This window comes from Medicago sativa, chromosome 7, assembly GCF_051527215.1.
Source record: "Medicago sativa cultivar Bolivia chromosome 7, Bolivia_mono, whole genome shotgun sequence".
Taxonomy (NCBI): Eukaryota; Viridiplantae; Streptophyta; class Magnoliopsida; order Fabales; family Fabaceae; genus Medicago; species Medicago sativa.
The window spans coordinates 20,474,649-20,491,680 of record NC_140755.1 but is presented as its reverse complement, the minus strand read 5'-3'; the positions used below and the strand labels follow the sequence as shown (position 1 = coordinate 20,491,680).

At 32.1% G+C, this 17,032-nt stretch overlaps 1 protein-coding gene and 1 non-coding gene across 3 annotated transcripts; both read left to right on the top strand.

The window, feature by feature from the left end:
* The first annotated feature begins 7,035 nt into the window (after positions 1-7,035).
* Positions 7,036-15,817, top strand: LOC146904931 (sulfate transporter 4.1, chloroplastic-like). Of its 2 annotated transcripts, none has more exons than XM_085730268.1 (17): positions 7,036-7,439; positions 7,774-7,822; positions 8,932-9,133; positions 9,516-9,684; positions 10,327-10,392; positions 10,473-10,580; positions 11,491-11,598; positions 11,700-11,765; positions 12,113-12,173; positions 12,324-12,451; positions 13,097-13,138; positions 13,864-13,980; positions 14,055-14,106; positions 14,293-14,431; positions 14,510-14,598; positions 15,130-15,206; positions 15,312-15,817. In XM_085730268.1, the coding sequence occupies exons 1-17, from the start codon at positions 7,122-7,124 to the stop codon at positions 15,639-15,641; spliced, it is 2,121 nt and encodes a 706-aa protein (XP_085586394.1). In that variant the 5' UTR covers positions 7,036-7,121; the 3' UTR covers positions 15,642-15,817. The 2 variants fall into 2 exon arrangements, with proteins under 2 accessions (XP_085586394.1, XP_085586395.1); XM_085730269.1 differs by having other exon boundaries at positions 8,928-9,133.
* Positions 15,818-16,877: 1,060 nt separating this feature from the next.
* On the top strand, positions 16,878-17,032 carry LOC146904930 (U12 minor spliceosomal RNA). Its single transcript, XR_015020765.1, has one exon. It is a non-coding gene; the product is annotated as a U12 minor spliceosomal RNA (small nuclear RNA).

Below are 17,032 nucleotides of genomic sequence, written 5' to 3'. Positions count from 1 at the left end.
AAATATAGTAAAGATCTTGTGTTTTTTATTATATCACAACCAACTAACCCGTGCTAAGCACGGGCCCATGCTCCACACGGGCTAATTCGAAGCCGGGGGTGTGCATCAAAGCACATTGCAATGTTATATGAATTGAGAAGATAAGAAAAAACTAATGATAAAGTCGACGTTAATGATAAAAGGGAAAATTATTTTGACTTCCCTTGAGATTTTCTTAAATAACACAAACACCCCTTCTAATTTTTGAAACGCATCAATCTCCCTTCATTTTATCCATTTCAATCACTTTGTTAATATACAATTTAATCAGTCATTTTGGTTTGTTTGTATCAGCTTTCTCTTTTCACAAATAATTTAAATGAAGTGTTTTTCATGCAATGGATAAACAATAACATTTGTTTTTACCACCAAATAGAATCCAACATCAACAATTACAGAAGAGATCAAAAGAGAATATAGAAATGAGAAATGTTTTGGTGGATGGACATTGTGGTTGATCAATGAAAAGGAAATAATCTTCGATATATCTGTTTTATTACATTAGAGTTTAAAAATTAAACCACCTTGACCCAAGAACAATAAGTTGGGGAAAATTACCTATATGAAAAATGGAAAGAAAAATGGTCGAAAATTAAATGAGTTTCATACTTGTATGAAGAAGTTAATTGCTCATAATAAATGGAATTAACAAAGTTTAAACCATGTTATATTATAAGAGAAGTGCTTGTCAATTTGATAAAAAAAAAAAAGGAGATTAATATTTAGTTAAAAAATAGAGCGGATGTTTGTGTTATTTAAGAAGATCTTAAGGGAGTATTTAGTTAAAAAATAGAGCGGATGTTTGTGTTATTTAAGAAGATCTTAAGGGAGGTTAGTGTAATTATATGTAAAAATATTTAAAATAGTAAAGATTTCATTATTGATAAAGATGTCGTTATGAGTCTTGTTCATAAATTGTAACTGTACTATTTACTCCGTTGGCGGTCGATCCATTAATTGTTTTTCGCAGAGGTTCACTTTTCATATTTTTTTGTAACCTGGTTTCGCGCCCGTATATGGGTTTGCTAGGTTGCGCCCATGATTAGTGAATATTTGTTAGGATAGATTTGAGTCTATCCACTTTATCTGATTATTATGTTGTATCTCCGTTTTGGGTTGTACCTGAGTCAGGTCCAATGCTCTCAGACTCTTTATCTATTTCTTTTTATTTAATATAATTTTTCTTTTGACTAAGTATTTTTAGAAAAGAAGCAATCTTGAAAATGTCTAATTTTTTGAAAAATAGTTGAAGTTATGTTTTTTTTTTAAGAATGAAGTTTTGTTATTTTGTGATTATCAATAAAAAATTATTGAATGTTTTTTTTTATTTTCTTAATGAAAATATTTTTTCAATGTTTTGTTAGTATCGAAGTTAACTGTCTCAACCATATTTTGTTATTTTATTGATAAGTGAAATGTATTTATTAATGTTTTTTTATTAAAATTTATATTTTTGAATATTTTTTTAGTCTAAATATGTAAACAATTGTCATTTTTTTATTGGATTATCTACAAAATAAAAACTCATAGGAATGTAGTTCTATTGCATCCTAAAAACTATAAAATCATAGGAAGTTAGTTATGTTGCATCGAATAGACTCAGTGTCAGATAAAATCACATGAACATCATAAAAAAAACTGGTACAATCACAAAACTTATTTTTAATAAATGTAAATTGAATATATGTTTCGCGTTTAATAAAATAAAATATATTTTGATATTGAATAAAAAGTTATATATATTTTGATATTCAATCATTTAGAGATTATTTTTGAAAAAGTAGAATCAGTTTTGTGTTTGTTTATCATAATAACAATCACTTCTTTGAAAAAAAAAATTTGTTTGGATACAACTATATAAAATGGATTTTGCGTTACAAAATTATCTTCTTGTTTAAAGTTTTTTTTTTTTTTAGATTTATAGAAAACCCCGAAAGGCTTATTTGTTATGAATTAAAATAAAAATAATATTGACATTCAATAATTTAGTGATACTGTAGTTTGTTTAGATACATCAATATAAGTCCTCGTGAACTTAGCTCGTAGAGACAATGCATAATATATGCAAGGTCTGGGGTTCAAACCCCGGCCACCACCAAAAAAAGATACATCAATATAAAAGAAACTTTTTGTTGCGAAATCACATCAATCTTTTGAAATTTATGTTCTCTCTCAGCTAAATAGGTTCTTTTGTTACAAAAAACACAACAAGATAAATATAAGTTGAGGTGTTAAAATATTAAGATGTGGCAAAATTGTGTTTTTACTGATCATTAACTTTCATAATTAGAGACAGATAATAGATTGTATTCGTTTTTTTAACTCTTTAGATATTTAAAAGTTGAATTATAAGAAAATTTGTTTTGAAAGTGATTAAGATTAAGTTTGTTTGTTGATTAAGTTAGTGTGTTTTATTGAGTGAATTTGTTTTAATTTGTTTTTAAAAGAGAAAAAATAGGGGGAAGTTGAAAAAAAAGACACAAAAGGATATAATTTTGATGACGTGTCATTAGATTAAGAAGGGGTAAGATTGTATTTTTGGTAGACATTAAGTATCATGATTAATAAAGAAAGAGAATAGAAAATAGAAGATTGTAATTTTTGTAACTCTTTATATATTTAAAAGTTGAATTATAGGAAAATTTGTTTTGATTGGGATTAAGATTAAGTTTGTTTTTTCTTTAAAAAAGATTTAGTTAGTGTGTTTTATCGAGTGAGTTTGTTTTAATTTGTTTTTTAGAGAGAAAAAATAAGGGAAAGTTGAAGCAAAAGACACAAAAGGATATAATTTTGATGACGTGTCAAAAAATTAGGAAGGGGTAAGATTGTATTTTTGGTAGACATTAAGTTTTATAATTAGAGAATAGATGTTGTACTTTTTTTTTTTTGGAAGGAAATGTCGTACCATTTTATTGACAACTGAAAGTAAAGTTTTTGATTACTTAAAGTTGAAGCAATGGTTATTTTACAACGGTTTTCGATTGATTTGGACATTATAAACAAAGTTGAATCAAACATTGAAATATAATAAAAAGTTGGAAATTATTTTTTTTATTTGAGAAAATTTTCATTAAGGTAGACACGTCCTATAGAACAATTGACCTCAATTGAAAATCTACCAATTGTAAACTTTCAAACTAAAGGTAAGTCAAATGGTGTGATGAGAAAATCTAAGAAAATTGCTGTTCACACATTAGAGAAGGCTGGGACACACATGTAAAATACGTTTTTGCCCCCTCGGCAGTTAACTGCCGAGGAATTTGAAATCCGGCTGCAGTTAACTGCCGAGGATTTCCTCGGTAGTTAACTGCCGAGGAAAGCATTTATGCAGACAGCAGGTCCTGCATTAATGCTAACCCTTACCAAGCCGTTTTTAGGCCAGTTTTGACCTGTAATTTCACCAGTGCATTTCCATAGGCAATTCAAATTATACAACAATGAAACTCGGTCATAAACAAGAAAAATACAATATCTTTTACATATGTCCATAATTAAATCAAACCGACATTTGGTTCAAACCACACAAAAGTTTGAAATTCATCAAAACGGAACATAGTGTCCATAATCAAACAACACATTACAAGTCATTACACATCATTACACATCATTAAATTAAATCCCTACTTACATTCATTACAATTGCATATGGAACGAACATATATATATATATATATATATATATATAATACATTATTTTCCACCATATTCCTAAACATAAATCCGACGTCGCTATCGTCTTTAATAATCCAAGGCATATAGCTTGCCGTTTTCCATGTGAATTCATCTCTATATTCTCCTAGGTCTATCATTGGCATTAGAGCAGACAAGTGACGTGTATATTGATTTTCACCAAGATGCTCAAAATAAGTGTTAAGTTGTGTCTTCAAATCATCAATAGAGTTTGTCGGTGTTATCATAACCTTAACCGTCTTTTTAAACGCGCAATACCTAACACGACCTTCAATTCTTGCAACCTCTGACATGTTTCACTTGACAAAAGCTTTAACAAAATAATCATAGATTAGAACAAAATTAAATGGAATGTAATAACGAATAAATCAAATAATGCGTAAACATTAATAAGCTATAAATAAGTATTGCACTAGTTTCAAGTCAATAAAAGTCATATTATCATATATATCAAAGCATGAGCCGATTCTACCCTATTGGTGGATCTACAACCAAGATGCAACACACGGTCTGTCCATACCCTCACTATTTTCTCCTTCACTTCATTCAAGGTGGTCATGGCATAGGCTAGGAAAGGTGGGAAATCACTACAAGCATCTTGGAACTCCACTAATGCATTTGCATATAACTCTTGAGTGGACGATTCAACCATATCTTTCCATGCCCTCATGATCTTCTTGACAACATCGCGATTACTCACTTCTTTCCCATCCTTTTTTCCCATAGGATATTTACAATCTAAGACGCACCTTTGTTTAACATTTACTTGCACATGAAAGTAACAATTCATACCATAACTTTCCGGGAAAACAATTCCAACCGCTTTCATCAAAGACCCATCTCTGTCGGTAACAATCACCTTAGACATATTCATCTTTGAAGTAAGAAGTTTACGCAACATTTTTAAAACCCAAACAAAGTTTTCCTCTTTCTCATGCATCAAGAATCCAAACCCAACCGAATATGTCAAATCGGTCGAAGTTACCCCAACTACCTCAAACATTGGCATCTTATACAAGTTGGTTTTGTAGGTGGAGTCCATAACCAAAACCGTTGGAAAATTGTTAAACAACTTAACAGATGTTGGATGAGCCCAAAAGATATCTTCGATTGTATTACTTTCACCATGTGTTCTTGAGTAATAAGTATAGTTGTGCTCCTCCAACTTCGAGATTAGATATTGCAACGGCTTCTTGTCACCTCTATTTGCCTTCCATATTTTTTGACGTTCATTGTACACTTGCTTCACATTTGTCATGCAATGTGGCCTTTTGTTCTTCAAGTGTATCAAAATATTTCTTGGAAGCATCTTGCTCTTGGTCAAGTCATGTACAATCTTCTTGTTATCCTCCTTTAATCTACCGGCAAGAATGTGTCCTTCTAAAGCCGGCTCCATCGCATGGTTGTGAACTCCATTAAGAATGTTCAATCCCCATTCCTTTGTTTGCGTACTTTGATATCCACTAATCATGAACAAGCACCCGCATTTTCTTGAGCCCGTTGTCGCATGCTTTGGTTTTTTTTTAGGCACTTTGTGAGCTCCACTCCTTTCACACACTAGGCGCAATATTGGATGGATCAAGCTTGATCTTTGTGTAACAATTGTAAATCCCGCCTTATTTGCTTGACAACGTACCCACCCAAGCAATTCTTCTCTATCTTGAAACTTAATGTCGTCAGAAAAAAACCTAGCCGTGTCCACTTCGTGGGCTTGAAGTGGGACGACACCGGGGCTAACATATTTAGAAGCTTGTTCAATGTTTGGTTTGACTTCAACCTTAGGCGGCTTGACATCTCCGGAAATTTGGACAAAATTACGTTTTGTCTCTCCCGAAACATCTTCCGCGTTCTCGGTCATTACTATAATTAAACAACACATAAATATGAATTAACAACTAACTAATGCATAAACATCAATGTCATAATGAACTAAAACAAAAAAAACAAAGAATTTTTTTTTTTTTGAAAAAAATGGCAGTAGCTGCCATTTTTTCGTCCTTCAAAATTTTCCTAAGTGTTCCTCGGTACTTAACTACCGAGGTTTCCCTCGGCAGTAAGCTACCGAGGTTTCCCTCGGCAGTAAGCTACCGAGATTCCCCATGACAGTCTTACGTGACTGACTTTGTAAACCAACATGACAGTGTAACATATACAAAAAATAAACCGAATAAAATGCACAATACCTATTTTTTTACGTCAAAAGTGTGTTGAATCATCCTAGGCTTGATGTTTGAATCATTTGGGGGAAGATTTGATAGAAAAAAATTATTGGATTTGGGGGGAATGGATGAGTTTGATATGGAAGTTGATGAAAATAGTGTGTAGGGGAGCAGGTTTCCTGTTTCATCCGACGAAACATAATACTCGGCAGTTAACTACCGAGGAAATCCTCGGCAGTTAACTGCAGCTGGATTTCAAATTCCTCGGCAGTTAACTGCCGAGGGGGTAAAAGGGTATTTTACATGTGTGTCCCAGCCATATGGAATGTGTGAACAGCAATTTTCAAAATCTAATTATATGTGTCAAACCCAATTGGTTAATGGAAAGTTGAATGATTTTTTTTTTTAAGGAATACAATTTGTTAGATTTCGAATTTGGATTGATTCGAAAATATTCAGCCTATTAATATTGACATTGTTAGCCGAGTTAAATCTTAAATGAAATTTAGTGCATACTTATGTCATATTAGTAATTTCAATAAAAAATTATACAAATACAATTTACTTTTTAACAATTAAAATAACCGTACAGATAAAAACATCGATGAAAAGCTTTGTCATTCGTTGTCATCTTAACACTTGATTACTTCCTTCAATAGTATATAAATGAAAAAACTGGATTAAAAAAATTGATGTATCTGATTCAATATTTAAACCAAATATATTAGATTTTGTTGATCAAATTTCTATTTATAAAAATTTGATGTATCTGATTCAATATTTAAACCAAATACATTAGATTTTGTTGATCAAATTTCTATTTATAAAAAATTGATGTATCTGATTTAAACCAAATACATTAGATTTTGTTTATAAAATTTCTATTTATTATAAGATCGGAGCAAGTAATTTATTTTTTTTTTTAAAGAAAAATCACATGAAGTAATTAATACTCCTATGTGCAATGGTGCATAAAAAATTCGGTTAAGAAAAATGGTTTCCCCACGTTTCTTCTTTCTTTTACAACTGTACCATTCAAATTCAATTATTAATATTTTATTATGCTATACTATAGAATATAATTAAATATATTTTAGTGGGTCCATATTCTGTTATATCATTCAATCCCGTTCCTCCTCAAATCTCCACCATCACAATCCACTTCACATTTTCCACCACCACGCGCCACTCAATTCCCACGCGCCTCCGATCAAAACCAATGCGCCACCGCTGATGCGCATGGAGATAACACCAACAACCTTCGCATCACACAGTTACTCCGACCTTCCCTCCGCCGCAACCATGCCGACTCGTCCTATCAGAGTCATCCCTATGCAACATCCAAACCTTACGTCTTCATCTTCTTCGAATTCGTTGCCGCCGAATGTGGCGATTTCGCGGTTCGCGTCGAAGCTTCGAGGAATGACGTGGCTTGAATGGATTGAGTTCTTGATTCCTTGTTCTCGTTGGATTCGGATATATAAATGGCGTGAGTATCTTCAGGTTGATCTTATGGCTGGAATCACCGTCGGTGTTATGCTCGTTCCTCAGGTAACGCTAAAATGATAGAAAAATGTTTCCATTTTCGTTTTTTTTTTCCCTTCCTTTCAATAGTTTATTTAGCATGTACACACTTCTCATCAAAGACGTATCCAGTTAAAAAGAATATTTTGTTTTTTCTATTCATTAAAATAATTGATGTATCTGGTCTGTATTATAAGCCAGATACATTGATTATTCGATGAATCTTACAAAAAGATGATTTGTTTGTATATGAAACTGGAGAGAATATGTCATTTTTGTAAATTACTCTGGTGTCAGTGTCGTCTCTGGTGTTCGTGTTTGCGCTTCATTGTGTTAAGTTAGTTATTTTTTGTTTATGCAGTCGATGTCATATGCGAAATTGGCTGGACTTCAACCGATATATGGACTTTGTAAGTTTGCTTAATTGCTAAGCTGTTTATGAATTTTTCTGGATTATGCATGTATTTTAGTATTTTAGTGCTGTTGCATTTTCAAATCTGCTTTAGAAGAAGATTTGATTAAAGTCAGACGTTTTTACAATCAGTTGACAGTGTAACAAATTGATACATCAACTGTATATATGAATTAAATAATATATGTTTTACACTGTCAACAAATCACAACCAATTAAATGTATGGTAGAACTAGCTATGATTAAAGTCAAACATTGATATGATGATTACGATAAAGAATAATTACACTGACAGTGTATACAATTTTTTAATTTTTTGACAAGCATACAGTGTATATGAAGTAATTTCATTGTCTACTCTTTGGAATGAAAATATAAGCAAAAAGATTATTTGAGAACTTGATATATGTTGTCCAAATTTGCAGAAAAGGTGTTTGAAAAGTTGATGTATGTGGTCTAAATTTGCGGTCTTAAATTTAAACCACATACATCAACTTTTAAAATACTCTTTTTGCTTATATTTTCATTCTGGAGGGAGTATTTGTTTAAATTTTCTTGATATACTCTGACTTAACTTTTACTACTATTTTTTACGGTAAAAGTGAATTTCCGAACTGTAGTCCTGAAAATTTTGAAAAGTCAAGTGAATATTGCTGCGTAAAATCTTGAATGATTAGTGATTTGATTTTTTTTTTTAAACAGTTGTGTAAATAGCAAAAGTGTTCTATAGGCCAAGAGAAACATTTTTGTTAAGAACTGGAAGAAAGGTTTAAGAAAATAAAACAGAAATGGTACTGTACACTACGGAGTTTGTGCATTAGACAAATAGAAAATCTGTGTTGGTTTTTGACATTTTTAGATGTGCATCTTACCAAATAGTTTTTTTTATATTTATGGATTTTATCTCTCATTGATCTAAACAACAATATTGTTTTTGCCATGATTAAATTCTAGCTTCTATGCTCTCATCTGTTGTCTGTCAGTTTCATACTGTTTTTTTCCACACATTTCATGTTGTTTAATTCTGTGGCATTACTCAATAATCTTTATATATCCTGAAATTCTATGTAATATCTGGTTATTAATGTTTTTCTCTTTGCAAGGAAGACTCTGGTTTTGTGCCCATATTTGTGTATGCCATATTTGGGTCTTCTCGCCAGCTAGCAGTTGGTCCGGTAGCTTTGGTTTCCCTATTGGTGTCTAATGTTCTTGGTAGCGTAGCTGATACGTCCAGTGAGTTATACACTGAGTTGGCAATTCTACTGGCTCTTATGGTTGGGATCCTTCAGTGCATAATGGGACTATTGAGGTATTTTTGCCATTCCTCATTTTCATCATTATACGTGTAGCATATTAGCATATCTATGAATCCAGAATGTACTTTTTCTTCCTTGTCCTTTATCTCCTTGGTCATATGAATCTCCAAATAAATATTTAATTGTACTTAATGGTCATTGTTCATGCATCTAAACATGTACAACTGATTAAATGCCAACAAACATTGCTGAAGTATTGTCATCATAAATGTAATGCCTTAAATCACAAGGAGACTGCTCCATTTAAAGTCCAAGAGAAGTGGTTGAACTCTACTTATATGATTTTGATAGCTTACTACTCAGCATCAAGCCTGACTTTTCTTATGAAAGGGATTTTATGAACAACCTATTAGTACATTTCTGTGGTTTTTTCAGGCTCGGGTGGTTGATACGTTTCATTAGCCATTCAGTAATCTCTGGCTTTACAACTGCTTCAGCTATTGTGATTGGTTTATCACAAGCAAAATACTTTTTGGGATATGATATAGATAAAAGTAGCAAGATTATACCATTGGTTAAAAGTATAATAGCTGGAGCTGATAAGGTATGCAATAAATTTGAAAAATGAATTATCCAATGAAGTTTATTTTACTAGGTGTGGTTGATTAGAATACTTATAGATGGTACTGATAACTAAATGATTTAGGAAACTAAAGAAATTAGGATACAGTTTGATGTTAGCCAGTTGGGTATTGTAAGTGTAAATGGATATAGTGTTTTTAATATTTACTTTATCAATTTAATGGAAGGTGGTTTTAGATACAGAACAAAAAATGAATCTTATTCGAATAGAATAGGGCCTAAGGTAAAAAAGGTGTTACACTTAAGTTCTACTAGAAAGAGTGAAACCAAAGAGAAAAGAACAGAACAGGATGTCCTGTTCCATACTATCTATGCATAAAACCCATGTAGTGCGTGAACGGTACTTGCCAAATTGGGATTTTTGTTTGGTGGCTTCATGGTCCAACTCACATATTTTAGTGAGATTGTTCCTATTGCAATGAGATTTAACTTTTTTTTTTTAATTAAAGATTTAAATAATATTATAAAAAGGATAAAATTGTAAATATAATAGTTTAAATGAAGGGTATAATTGGAAGAAAAAATACTACACCTAAACTATGTGTATTCCCTTTATATATAGGAATTGATATATGTTCATTTTCATGTGCTTTCCCTTTTGCAGTTTTCATGGCCTCCTTTTGTAATGGGATCAGTTATGCTAGCAATACTTCTAGTCATGAAACACCTGGTATGAATCTACCTCTGATGTTTGGTGAAGTACTTATATTATCTATCAACATTCGGCTCATTGTATGATGTTATATCCAGGGAAAATCAAGGAAATACTTACGATTCTTGAGAGCTGCAGGCCCTCTTACAGCAGTAGTTTTGGGAACGTTTTTTGTGAAGTTATTTCATCCACCATCAATTTCAATTGTAAGAATCAAATGGATGAGATGTGTTTTTGGCTTTATAATACAGATTTTAGAATACAGTAATCATATTAATATGAATCTTTATTTTGGCAAGCTACAAAACCAGATTTAAAAACTAAAATACTAAAATTAAAACCCTTTGCTCTTATCCCCTCTACAATTGTCATGCATAAAATTGTGATAAAATTGCTAAAAATAATATTTTAAAATTTCTGATAATTTTCTTATTGGAAAAACAGTAATAACAAGAGTGGTTGATTTTATTGACTTAATTAACTACTCTTGGTTATGAATGTAATCCAAATTCCAAATACATATTGTTCATGTTAATTTGCATTTTATTTATATTCCAATATTGACTTGTAAGTTGATAGTGACACTGAGATTGATTTGAAACCATTGTGCTAGTGCATATACAAAGTCTGTATCGAATTTTGTTTGTACATTTTCTTTTTAATTGATTTTTTAGAGTTTATCTTCGTGTTTTCTTGAAGAAGCCATCTCCATTGAAGATATTCTAGACATTCATATAACCCATTATATAATAAAACTACTGTTTAAATTCAATGACAAACCCTATATATAAAGTCATTTGAGTCTACTGTTATTGTGTGCTACAAAAAAATTGTTGTGGCTGTTCATTTTCTCTGATTACCTCCCTAAATTGACTGTCCTAATTGAGAAATCTGTGCTTTGTTGTCTGGTGTGATCATTCAATTTTTGATATTGTAAGTACTACGAGTTGTGAAATTCACTTTGTTCTTGCTGACTGACTACTTATTTTGTTGGCATGGATGTTCTTTTGTGAATGACAACTGAATCAGTAATTCACTCTTAGGACATTCGCTAACATTTTAATGAAACTGATAGCACTTAAGATAACTTGATGAAGATGATTGTTTTTTAATTAGGTGGGAGAGATACCTCAGGGCCTACCCAAATTTTCTGTTCCAAGAGCTTTTGAGTATGCAGAGTCCTTAATTCCAACTGCTTTTCTTATAACAGGTGTGGCTATACTGGTAAGATATCTGTTTTCTCCTAATTAGTTTTCCTCTTAAGTTTAATTGAAGTAATAGACTAGTAACTTTGTTCTCAATTTCACTAAATTTTCAAAATGCAGGAGTCGGTAGGAATTGCAAAGGCATTAGCAGCAAAGAATGGGTATGAGTTGGATTCAAATCAAGAGGTATATTTCTTTACAAAATCTATTTACGCGTACATCACCATGATGGTTGCTGTTTTATACAAGTATATCCAATCCAGCTATGCACCCCAAAAATCTGATTAATACTGCTGCAACCTATTAGTAGACATGTTAGGGGTGCCTCCTTAGCAGTATTGTCGAATTTCCGCCATGGAATTGCAAAATATGTGCCGAGCCGTCTTGTTTTACACAAGAAATTAATTGGTAGCTAGTTTTCTTTTCTAAATAGTGGCTTTGAGTATTGATTGTAGCTATACAGGAAAAAGACAAGTTTCTATTTTGTCGGAAAAAAAAACTCTTAACTATTCTTCTGGATTTTTTTTTAACAGTTGTTCGGTCTTGGTGTTTCCAATGTTCTTGGTTCATTCTTTTCAGCATACCCTACTACAGGTCAGTCTTCTTTTTGACTTTGAAATTTAAAATCAGGAGTCTATATTTGGCTTTTGGTACCAAAGCATCATTAGATTTCAATATTATGTTTTTCTTGGGATGAAAATATATCTTGAATTGATTTTTTTCCCCTTCGATCGAGTTACACAGGATCCTTTTCAAGATCAGCTGTTAATCATGAAAGTGGTGCAAAATCTGGAGTATCCGCAATAGTTTCAGGGATCATAATAACTTGTGCACTTTTGTTTCTAACACCACTATTTGAGAACATACCTCAGGTTTGTTTTCAAGTCTTTATAGGTCATGTTCAATAATGTTTTTTCGTTGTGTTATCTGTGTTAGACTAGTTTTTTTGTTTTAAAAAAAATTTGAAGTTCTGTTAGAACCTATTACATTTTTTAAACCAAGCAACTGGGCTCAAGTGGTTTGTGAGCTCCACCAATGGACAAACTGTTCAGGAATTTTTGACCTTGCTTTACTTACCTCCCGGCAGAACTCCAGATTAACAGGGCACCTTTCCCCTGGGAACCGGAAGGTTAACACCAAAAAAGAACCTATTACATTTTATTGTTGTCATCTGCTGGATTCAATCCATAAAAGTAGTGATATTTAAGTAAATGCTCAAATTGATTCTTGAAAGATAGCTGGGATAACAAGTTGATCCATTTTGAAGATTAATTTGATCCTTCACTATTTAAAACAATTATTGATTTTAGGAACGAATTGTTAAAGAAAGGGTAATTCAATTAATTTACTAAAATTGGATAAGACATTAAGATTAACAAATTATTAGACTGTTTTTCAATTCCTTTTGATTGAATTCTAAATTTTGTATAATTCGCTCCTAATTCAATTAATTTTGATCCTTTTGATTAAAACATAACACTAATTTTGAATTTTATGGTTGCATTGCAATAATCCAGTCTGCTCTTGCTGCCATCGTGATCTCTGCTGTAATTGGTCTGGTAAGCATTACATTTTGTGCTGAGTGATTAATTTCATGTAAAAAATTGATGAGTAGTTTTTCTTTTTAAACAGCAAATGTTACGTTAGTAGGGGGAATGGAAACAATGACCTCCCTATCACTCCAACCTCTATGTTCCTACCCCAAACATTGATGAGTAGTTAATAGTCCTGCTTTTCTTAATACAGAAAAAGACCAATCAGTAACATTTTCAATTTTATCTTATGTCATGGCAAGCGGAAAATATACACAGATAGAGCAACCACCCTTTGCACTGTTGGGGTTGTGGCTACGTTAATCAACAATCAAACAATGCCATTATTTCCTATCATAAATCTCAATGATGATAGATCAAATATGAATCTTTCGTAATGGTTTGACTCCATCCTTATTCAGATTGTTGTGAGATTTTATTTGATACTGATAACATTCATTAATCTAGTTTGGTTTCTTTGTGAGATCTAATCCACTGCACCAATACGTTTATTTAGTTTGTAGTATTATTCCATTTTAAAAGTATTATTAATAAATATAAATTTGTTTGAATTAGAATATCTTGCTGTCATCCCCAATTTATTTTATAATTTACTAATTCAATCAAAATCATGTATCCTTGTATTGTAGATAACTTTTATTTAAACTCAACTGATAAAGTTTTGCTGGTTATCAGTTTTTCCACATCTAAGCATTTATTAATTTAATTGTACAACATGATTTCTTTTTCAGGTAGATTATGATGAGGCCATTTTTTTGTGGCGTGTAGATAAAAAAGATTTTCTTCTTTGGATCCTTACTAGCACTACAACATTGTTCCTTGGTATTGAGATTGGCGTAATGGTTGGGGTGAGTACAAAGTGAACTTTGTTATGTTAAAAATTAGTAGACACGTCACTTTATTATGGGTTTTGAAGTTGTAGGTTGGAGCATCTCTTGCTTTTGTCATTCATGAGTCAGCAAATCCTCACATTGGTAAGTCTATTTGTTTATGTTCAGAAATGATGATATACAAAATAAATTGGGATTTGTATGGACTGGATTTCTCATGTCATGGGACTTGAGGATATAATGTGCTAGTGCGCGTGCGTGTGCACGTGCGTGTAGATAGATCGATACATATGTTGGTTTGCTAATTTTACTGTTTGTGTTGTGCTGCAGCTGTTTTGGGTCGTTTGCCAGGGACAACTGTTTATAGAAATGTTAAACAGTATCCTGAAGCATATACATACAATGGAATTGTAATTGTTCGTATCGATGCTCCTATTTACTTTGCAAATATCAGTTACATAAAGGACAGGTAACAATAAATGAGTTGTAATGATTGCCATATTTCCAGTCAAGATTACTGTTTAACTGACTTAGAGTTGTATATCAGGTTGCGGGAATATGAAGTTGTTGTTGATAGTTCTACAAGACGTGGTCCCGAGGTTGAAAGAATTAATTTTGTGATTCTTGAGATGGCGCGTAAGTGATGCTTACCCTGTGTACAAAATAGCATGAGCTGTATTTTCATGTGTCTGAACTCTGAATACTGTTATGAGCCAACATATTTCTGAGCATGCTGGGATTATATATAACCTTGAAACTTTTTTTTTTTTCTTCTTTCATATATTCTCCCTTTTGAATTTTATGGTTGTTGAAATATTTTCTTAGCTAAAGAACACCTGGAATATAGTTACATATGTTAATATCATATTTAATGTCAGTATGTCACAGAGCATGTTTCTATATAGTTATGCACAAACTAGTTTTCAAGTTGATTAATAATGTATTTACTCTTAATTGTGTATTCTGGATCCTATGCATTTAAAGTTATGTGGTATCTTGAACTGCTACATGTTAGCTTCCTCCGGGTGCTGAATCACATGAATATTGTACTGAAGTTCTTAATTCTTAATTGTTGTTTTCTACTATATTTGCTCATAAACTCAATTATTAAGATGATGATGATAATTGAGCATTTTTTGTTCTATGCTATGGTTATGATTATTGCAGCTGTGACCTACATAGACTCTAGCGCTGTTCAGGCTTTGAAAGACTTGTATCAGGAGTACAAGTTACGGGACATTCAGGTAAAGATTTTGGACTTTCAATGACTGATTGATTCTTGAATTTATCACGAAAAGTCTGCAAATGTTCTTCCCACAACCCACTTTGTTTTTTCTTTCATTTTGCAGATTGCAATATCCAATCCAAATCCAGATATTCTGCTTACTTTGTCTAAAGCCGGTCTGGTGGAGTTGATAGGAAAAGAATGGTACTTTGTGAGAGTACACGATGCTGTTCAAGTTTGCTTGCAGCATGTTCAAAGTTTGAAACCAGGATCTGAAAGGTCACATTCATCACACTCTTCTTCATCAGAAGACAAACCAAGCTTCTTCTCGCAATTATTTAAGCAGAGAGAGGAGAGTCGTACAACTACCGACTTAGAGTCTGGTAATGGAAGGCCTCCGCTCGCCCCAATCAGAGATTCCCAATCGGAACCATTGTTGTCAAAAGAACAATGAGTCTGCTTTGTATTGTAAAGATATGTAATTAGCCATTCTTTTAAATAGTTTTGCAATGAATAGGTGAAGTGGAGTGTAATCAAGCTAATGTAAACAATAATAATCTGTGTAATATTTAAATGGCATGTTGTAAAATATACTAAATGGAAATTTTGTGAATGAATTTTTATTGTGTATTTTATGTTCCAGTATGCAACTCTTTTGTCCATTGTGTTTGACTATGGTTTGCAACATAGAATTGGGATTCTTTGGTTTAATGATTAGGCTTAGGCTTAATCATTCTGAAAATAACATTTCGTCAATTAAATCAAATTCTAAGATCTTTTAAGTTAATGTTTCTAAAGACTTATATTTTTAATTTATTATTACAAGTAATCTTTTTTATCCCTAAAAAAACAATTTTTATATGAATCAATTTTTATCCAAATTCACCACTTAGGCTTCAATCTTTATATGAATCAATTTTTAAGTTACAAGAAACAAAAGAGTAATAATTCCTTAAAAGCAACATTTTTAGTAGAAAACTGTGGCATCCATAGAGGATGAAAGAAATTACTTGACGATTGAATGAGTAACTAATAAACTTTTACCTCTTATGTCAAGTTGGAAGAGTGCGTGTAGAAGGCGCGTAAGCAAGTTTGGAGGAGCGCGCACGGAAGGTGTGTTTGCAAGTTTGGAGGAGCGTGTATGTAGGAGCGCGTATGCAAGCAGAACGTAGTTTCATATTTGTAATCTAAGAAATAAATTAATTGAAGGAGTTATTAAAGATTTAAGACAAAATATTATATAAAAATAGAAAAAAGATTTTTTTTTCAGTAATTATCAACCGAGATAGAAAACTTTCTTCGACGATCAGTTTAACGGGTTCATAATATCATGCGCAGACTAATCAAGTTGCAGATGCTATGTCAAATATAATTGGGGAGTTTTGTCCCAAGTTCTTCTTTAGATACCATATTGATTTAAGTTTCTCTTACTCTTTTTATTGTTTAATTTGTCCCAGCTCCAGATTTTATTTAGTTTGTTCTTGTTGAAGATCAAAAAACTAGGCAATGAATTGATCCTAACATATTTTCTTAACAAAACGTGGCCATGAAATCAATACCAGCATCTGTCATATATATTGCAATGTAAATAGTATATAGTTTTTGAAGTATATAGTCCCACATCGGTTATATTAGTTTTATGACCCAACATGAGGTGTTATAAATAAGAAGGTAGAAGCAACGTTGAAACTTGCCTTAAACTAATGAGTAAGGAAAACAAAGCGAACTGGTGGGAGCCGGTCGCAGCATCTAACAACATGATGCAATGATTTTTGGAGGGGTGATAGGCTGGCCGTTTGTTGACGCTGCTTACTTTTGCAGAACTCATACGTGCGGGCCTCCCTT

Excerpts from the sequence above, each read along its gene's own strand:
- LOC146904931 (XM_085730268.1), top strand. The coding sequence starts at position 7,122 with ATGCGCATGGAGATAACACCAACAACCTTCGCATCACACAGTTACTCC. Across the intron at positions 10,581-11,490 it reads ATCCACCATCAATTTCAATT|GTGGGAGAGATACCTCAGGG; the intron begins GTAAGAATCAAA and ends TTTTTTAATTAG. Across the intron at positions 12,452-13,096 it reads TATTTGAGAACATACCTCAG|TCTGCTCTTGCTGCCATCGT; the intron begins GTTTGTTTTCAA and ends GCAATAATCCAG.